The sequence below is a fragment of the Rhagoletis pomonella genome, unplaced genomic scaffold (assembly GCF_013731165.1).
Source record: "Rhagoletis pomonella isolate Grant_MI unplaced genomic scaffold, Rhpom_1.0 Rhpom_scaffold_00012, whole genome shotgun sequence".
NCBI classification, from domain to species: domain Eukaryota; kingdom Metazoa; phylum Arthropoda; class Insecta; order Diptera; family Tephritidae; genus Rhagoletis; species Rhagoletis pomonella.
This window is the reverse complement of record NW_023458566.1, coordinates 15672923-15681174: the sequence shown is the minus strand read 5'-3', so window position 1 is coordinate 15681174 and position 8252 is coordinate 15672923. Positions and strand designations below refer to the sequence as shown.

The following is an 8252-nucleotide window of genomic DNA, read 5'->3' as shown; positions in this document are numbered from 1 at the left end:
TTTCTTATCACCACTGCATCTGATTTCATTTAAATTATCAAATTAATTTCACGTTTTTTTTTTTTTCGCCCCCCTCAGAAGCCAATCGTGATCTGGTAGACTGGAGTGGCAATAAACCATTGGATTATAGCAAACAAAGCACCAGCGTTTCGGCGTCAACCTTCAGCAGTGAGTACTACAGTGATTTTTATGCGCATGCATTTGAGCCTAACAATAACAACTGGGCGCGCACGCTTTTGAAGGGTGCCAGCGGTGGCACTGTACGCAGCAAAAAATACGCCGCCACCTCCAAAGCCTACCACACGATTTCGCCGAACAGTGCGGCGGCAACCGTGTCGCGCGCACAATCGGTTATCGGTCGGGCAACAGCGCCCACTTCGCGACAACGTCCCAAAAAGGCGACAGCGGTGTCCTTATTCTCACCCGAACAGGATCTCTTAGAGCCATGCGAGATATTGTCGCCACCCATATCGCCACTAACGATGCCGTTAAATAAAAGTAATTATAGCTTATCGCCTTCGACGCCGCCGCGCCGAGCAAGCGATGATGCCGTTTCGAACGCTAGTGGTAGTAGTGGAAAAAGTAGTGGCAGTGGCAGCGGCAGCGGCGGTGGCGGTGGGCATGGCGTTCCACGGCAAAAGTCTACAGAGAAAAATGTGAAAGCTATAGCGAAAAAGGCTACGCCTAGGCGTAAGGAGAGTTTCTTGCGTAGAACGCTGCGTGCGGCCGTCGTTGGCAGCCGGTTGACCGGCGAGCATGTGACTAATCATCAACCACTTGTGGAATAACAATTTGGCAAATGCTTATTTTATTTATACGCAAAACGATCTGGCAGCTCTTTAGTTCTTACTGCTTATTAACATATTTTGATTAATTTTTTTTTTAAGTTTTATTTGATTACACTTTTGTTTTAATTTGGTTATCCTTTCTTCTCTTTACACATTCTGTACAGCTGTTATTATTTTAATACAATGCATATAAATATTTCAACAATAATTTAATTTAATTGGCAAAATTTATTTACTGCAAATTTTAATTATGTATTTATATATTTGCAAACATACACTTTTTTATTTGATTGCATGTCTAAAAATTATTTCTTTATTTTAACATATTACACTTTATTAAAAAAAAACTCTTGCTAAATGATACATTTGTATAATAATAACAAATACACTATATAACTGCGTAGTATTTTATTTACCTAATTGCTTTTTAATAACCTTCACTATTTTGCGGTTTTATTTTTATATTATTTATATTACTTTATGGCATTCAGAGGATTGGCATCGTTACAAAAAGTCAGAAGGGGGTGATAGTGAAGTGAAGTGAATAGAGACTAAAAGCCTGATTATGACAACTTAACTTAACTTAACGGTACTTAGAGCTTAGAAAATCAAAATAAAACAGATTAAGACGTGGCATTAAGTTGCGTTAAGTTTCGGCTATTCGTTTACAAGCAACATCCATTTAAGAGAATTTTTAAGTGAGAGCCTGTAAGTTACGTTAAGTTGCCATAATCAGACCATAAGACATCCGATATATAAAGAGTCGTCAATTGCTTGCAGATTTATTTGTGGTCTTTTTGAAGATTTTTTGAGAACAAGCAGTTTGAAATATTCATATTCTTCCTTGTGGCGACGCTAAGTAATTTGTTATTCGATTTCCTTAGATGCTGTCCTCACAGTGGACCTATCGTCATATCTGTGCAGCCATTTTGTTTTGGGTTACATTTCATGTTTTCATAATACGCTGCTGGACCTCGGCTATGGCTGATTATAGTTTTCTACACACCGTTTTATTTTTTCGCGAAAGCTCTCGCCCATAAAGTTCTGGATCCAGGAATTCTTCGAATTTCACACTTTCTGCAGATGAAAGTGCATTAGTTTGTTTCATATTCGCTATGTAATACTTTCAAGCGAATGAAAAAAGATAATTAAATTTATCGAGTTGTTTATCAAATAGCTTCATCAAAAGCAAACTATGCAAGTACTGTGCGCCAGAGTCAAAAGCTCTGATTTAGATCTATCAGCAAAGATTCTGAACATTCTGATTACACAGGCCATTGGTTCCTCCCTGCTATTACGACGTCAAACTTTCTAAGTAATTTTAACTTTCAGAAAAAAAATAATTAGAAGGCAAATCCAATATCTCTAAAGAGCTACTAATACTAGGTGTACATATAAGTAGATTATCCTCGATTTCGAGTTTAACTCCCTAATCTGTAATTAAAAAAAGATATTAGCCATACAAAATACGTCCCTCGTTAATCTCTAATTGTAAAATAATCTCAGATTAAACCGATAACTAGTTTTATCGATCATTTTTGCGAAGAAGAGAAGAAATGCCTAATGGTAAAGTAAACAAAAATGAACGCAAACAAGATAACGACGTTTGTAAATTTATTTTTAATAAAATATTAGTTAAAATATATTCAAATTGCTTAATAAAGCAGAAAGAAGTGAGAATAACAAGCAAAACAAATTTGGCAGCTAATAATCTGAGATTTGTCTGTGTAAACGGGGGGATTAAAAAACGAGCTTTGATTGAGATTAAATTTATATGTAAACATACTTTAATTCACGATTTTCATATCCATACAGGGGATGCCTCATCCAAGAGGTATAAATCTAGAGACGATGAACATAGTAATGCATTGAATTCCGTCCCTCATGTTGTAGAAAAAGCAGTTGTGACCAAAGCACGTTCAAAAATTTCTGTAGTGAAACCAAGTCAAATTTTTAATTCTCCTAAAAATAATTGCCACGTCGCTTAATTCATTGCCGACTTCAATAAAAATGAAAATCCAAGGAATTTCTGTTAGATTTTACGTGTCTGAACTCAGAATTACGCTATCAGCTCAGGTTTTTTTGTTTTTAATATCCTAACCTTAACAAAGGGAAAATGAGGTGTTCGGTCTGTTTTCGAGGTTGCGTAGCATAGCGACATTTTTATTATTCAAAAAATATATAAAAAAAATATAGTAGTACGGAGATTTTGTTTTTCACGAGAATAGAGAAACTTCCATTTTCCATTTAATGTTGAATTGGTTTGATGCAAAAACAATTTTCGCAATTTTTTTTCTTAATTTCTCATATTGTATTCAATTATCGATCATTGATTTTGGAGTGTACATATGTATATTTATTGTTTAATACAACCATTTCCTTAAAATTATTTAAGTTTGCGTTTTTAGACCACCGTCAGCATGTAGAGCATCCACATTAAGCATTCGTATACACTGCCGTAACAAAGTATTGGCACAGCAAATTTTTCACAATGTATGCAACAATTATTATTCTAATATTTTTCCACCACTTTTGCATAAAAATATGGTTCATTCTACAACGAAAAACATAAAAATATAATTCCTAAACTTTTGTGCAAAACTCGCGAAAATTCAGCAAATTTTCAACTTTTTAATCAGATTTTTTACAATTTTTTTGAGTATGCATTAAATTCTATTAAAAACACGGTAAGTCCTCGCTACTTAAAACTTGTACTTTATTTAATAACACTGATTGGGCTACAAATCTGCATACACAAAAAATTTTAAAATTTGCATGAAAATTTGCTGAATTTTCGGAAGTTTTGCACAAGGTTAAGGTATATTTTTATGTTTTATGTTGTAGAATGAACCATAATTTTATACAAAATTAGCGGAAAAATATTAGAATTAAAATTGTTGCATATATTGTGAAAAATTTGCTGTGCCAATACATTGTTCCGGCAGTGTATTTTAAAATAAAAATAAAAGCAACAAATATGCGCAATTTTAATCGTTTCATATTCGATTTTATTGTTTACTAATTTCTTATAAAGTTTTTGTATCATACAAATCAGGTGCAGTATTTATTATCATTCAATTTGCCCTAAATATATATGTATGTATACATTTGCAATAAAATTTTAAATCTAAGTTTATTTTTCATTCTTCATGCGCGCATTTAAAGTGGACAACGCTGAGATCGACAAAATATACGCACAAATCGCATGGTGTCTGTATAATGCCGCAAGTAATAATCTAATTTTCACATAAAATTTCAATTTACTAAATGCATACATTGTTGCCACATATCCAAGTACCTACATACATAAAAGCGAAGTAATCGCTTGCTAGATGAACCCAGACATCGCATACAAACTTGGAATACATACATATGTACATACATACATTCATACTATGTATGCACTCATTTGTGATCTAATAAATGGTGATCTGAGCTATACACCAGCCTGATAAAACACATTCGTTCACAAAAATTCAGTCATTTCTAAAAATAATATTTTTTTTTTTTTTTTTTTGCTTAAAAAAATATACCTAAATTATCATTGTTATCTGTTTCTACGCACACACACACGCCCGCTCTCTCTTTCGTCGCTGAACTCCACCATTGCACTGTAGAAATTCAAGCGATGCGTCAACAAGTGATCGAGGGTGGACTCGCTGGTGGCACCTTTAATTCCTGGAGGCAAGTTGAACACAATGCACCCAAGCACGGTCGGCGTAAACGAGTTCAAGATTTGTTTGAGCAAGCAATTGATGCAGGTGTCAACTAACCGTGTTTTTACGTTAACTCTTTTTTAATAAATTCAATTGAAAGTTTTATTTAAATTTTGTAATGCGTTTTTTGTTTGGTTTTGTTTAAAATTATTTTTTTTTGGTGTTTCTACGTGTTACAACATTTGTGCCATTTTTTTCCTAATAAATTATGTTTTGCAAAAATTAATATAAAACTAAAAATTTGTAAAAATATATTTTTGTTGAATTTAATTAAGGTTTCTTGTATTATATGTATGTATGTACTATTTAATTTTATTCAGTTCTAGTTGCTTTAATTTCTGCTGTAGATATTGTTGTAGACTTTCTGTTAACCGTACCGGTACTCCTCAAGCACTTGGGCCAAAATCTATTTTACTTCTTCTCTAACGGTAAGTACTTGTTTTTTTTTTTAAATATTTCCGCTTTTAATTTCATTTGATTTTTCGCTTAAAAATTTTGGTCACCATAACTCATTCACACTGGAGCACTTCGTTATAACTAAGTATGTACGTACCACTTTGATACACACACACCCGTTCGCATGTAAATACTGGTAAAAAATATACATACATTTTGGATTGATTACTCTTATTTATGTACTATCGTGAATGGTTTTCATGCAATTAATTGTTAAATTTATTTTTTCTTGCAATACTTTCAGAAATCAAGGCAAAGAAAAAATCTGCAGGTAAGCATTTAATTTATTCTCTAAAATATGAATATTTTAATTCAAATGTTTCAAAATCATAAGCGAGTAAAAATAGGAAACTTATACCGAATTTTCACGAAAATTAAATCAACTTTTCACTTATTATTTTGTGTAAAAATACCGATTATTTTTTCTTTTTAATTTGCAAGTACAAAGGTAAACCCAAAGTTTAATTTTCTAGGCATTCATAAAAAGCGAAGTTAGGAGTTTGGAAATACTTTTTGATCGGAATGTTTCCAAAAATCTTGAAATGTCGGAAAATGCCTAAAATTTGCGAATGATCTTGAAACCTCAAATGAATTTTGAAATGTCTCGTAAAACTCCCAAAAGTTGCCGACAAAAAGCAAACATGAAGAATGCTTAAATCTCTTGGAAAAAAGTTTAACGATCCCGGAAAAAACCAGGAAATATTTTGAAAAGTCTCAAAAAAAAACATAAAAATCAGTGCTTAGAAAATATCTGGCAAATTTTATCTTTAATTTTTGGCATCGAAAAGTTTTATTGAGCTTGGGGCCGTTTTTTAGTGAAAATTTTTGTAGAAAAACAACAATAATTTTCACTTGCACAAAAGTTTGCAAGTTTTTTTGTTTGCTTATTTTTTTTTTATTTATCCCTGCTTTCCTTCTCTATTCTCATTTTGTATAACAGCCGAAAAAGATTCCGGGTTCCTTCGGATTGGTTCTTTGAATGTCCGAGTGAAGAAGACAACCGAAGCGTTCAGCAACTTCTTGGGAGTGGGCAATGGTCATACACTCTCGCAGGCGGGAGCAGCAAGTCGCCTTCACCAGCGATCTCACCGACACCATCAGCAAGATCATCATCATCAGCATCATCCTCCCGGTGGTATGACTGCACGGAATCCGATGATGATGATGATGAAGACGAAACAATTAGGAACTGAAACAACTATAAGCAGCAAAAGTAGTAGTAAAAGTAACAACAAAAAACAAAGTGTTTCCTCGCGTGCCAGTGTTCCTGTCAATATGAATAGTTTAACGAGTAAATTTGAAAAGTTGCACAAATCATGGGGCTCTGCCGACAATATACAAAATAACGAAGACGAACGACGAGACGACAAAGCGATTATGCCACCACCGAAAAATATTGATTCGTTTGTGAAGAAGAGGCAAAAACCGATAGCAACACCAACAATGCGCTCATCGGTTACATCGTCCCTGGTAACAGATTCTCCACGCGATTCCATTTCATCATCGAATTCCAGTACGAATGTGATTTATGGCTACAGTAGTATGCCTACGACGCCAAATCAAAAACGAGCGCCTATAGGTCGAGCGCCATCCGATATGTTAATGGACTCTGACTCGGATTCCGCCTGTGGTTTTGATGCGAATTGGGCAATGAGTGGTCGAACTTCGGTGAGCAGTGGAAATTTGCAAGCTCCTCAGTGTTAAGTTGTACATATACATATGTATATATATATATGCTTAAATACATACATACATATGTAGTTGATATTTTTAAAAATTCAGACATACTTATACACATACAAACATAGGTTTAAAGGCTCAATTGAAAAAAAAGAAACTGAACTTTTATTAATACGGTTTTTTATGTAAATTTTATACATTACCTAATTACATCCATTCATAAATATACATATACTGACTGTGCTACTTAAATGTAAAGCCATCTAAAAAAATACGAAGGTGCAAAAATAAAATTAAATTCTTTAAATATACATACATACATATGTACATACATACATAAATACGTTTTTTTTTTTACATATTTACAGTGACGAAGAAAAGTATTGGCACAGTGAATTTCTCGCAGTATATTTGCTATTGCATATTTAAACTTTGTGCAAAACTCAACAAAATTCAATAAATTCGCATACTAATTTGTGACTTTCTATTCAGAGAGAAAGTTTCTAAGTATTCAGTTTTGTAGCCAAATCGCGTTGATTTTTGGCAATTTTTTTTTTCACGCAGCTTCTTCCATACAAAGTATGTTCGACAATTTTTTTTTTTTTGTATGGAGAAAATGAGCAACTAGGGATGAAACGATAAGAGTAAATGCCACTACATACTCGATACTTTTCTTTCGATACCAAGTAATTTTGGCTTTGGCGATTTTTCCTCCACTGTTATTCCTAAGCGCCTTGTTCTTCATAGCTTCACTGGGCTATAAAACTGCATACTTAGAATTTTTCTAAACTAGAATAAAATAATAATAAAAAGTTGCAAATTAGTATGCAAATTTATAAAATTTTTCTGAGTTTTGCACAAAGTTTAGAAATTTTGCTTTTATTTATTTTTATAGAAAATTATTGAAACTAAATTAGAATAAAAAACTTCGCATATATTGTGAAAAATTTGCTGTGCCAATACTTAGTTCCGGCAGTGTATGTATGAAATTTATTTATTTTTTATTTCGTTCTTACAGACTATTCAATGCTTAGTTAAGTAAAAAGAAATTTTGTGCATTGTCGAGCATATTTTATATGGAAGAAAATGCGCAATACCGTCAGCCAAAAAAATTGATTAAAAATCAACGCGATTTTCTAGCGTCTTGAAATTTGCACTTTCACCTACTAAAATTTAATGGACTGTAAAACTGCATACCTAAAGCTTTTCTAATAAAAAGTCCGAAATTTTCGGGGGATTCTGGTAAAATTTGGTGATTTTTTTATGATTTTTGTACAAAGCTGGAAATGTGGATTTAAATGGTGCTTTTATATAATGTGCTAGACTTTTATAAAAAAAATATGAGACATCGAATAAACAAAAGAAATATAGCCCAAAAATGTTCAAAATAAAATGTTTCTATTATTTATTCCACCACTGTGCATAGCTCATCGTTAATTCGTCTGCCATCGTTAATGAGTAAAGGCCCCAATTAATAGCTGTTAGTGTTTTACGATGCTTGAAACTCAGCTCAGAACCCGATGACAATGCCAATTTGCCAGATCTAAAGTCACACTTATAAGGGCAAACCAGTTCGTTGACGGTGGGCTTTAGTCTTTCAAGCAACAGGCTC

At 33.2% G+C, this 8252-nt stretch overlaps 1 protein-coding gene across 1 annotated transcript in view; it reads left to right on the top strand.

Annotated features, from left to right (window-relative positions):
- The window catches only part of LOC118747945 (ankyrin repeat domain-containing protein SOWAHC), a gene marked incomplete in the record, with an annotated part of 133620 nt that extends 126882 nt beyond the window's left edge, over positions 1-6738 (top strand). Inside the window, 4 exon segments of the mRNA XM_036482181.1 lie at positions 79-168; positions 3954-4016; positions 5205-5231; positions 5901-6738. Of these exon segments, the coding sequence (XP_036338074.1) occupies positions 79-168; positions 3954-4016; positions 5205-5231; positions 5901-6664 (944 nt within the window).
- Positions 6739-8252: the final 1514 nt, after the last annotated feature.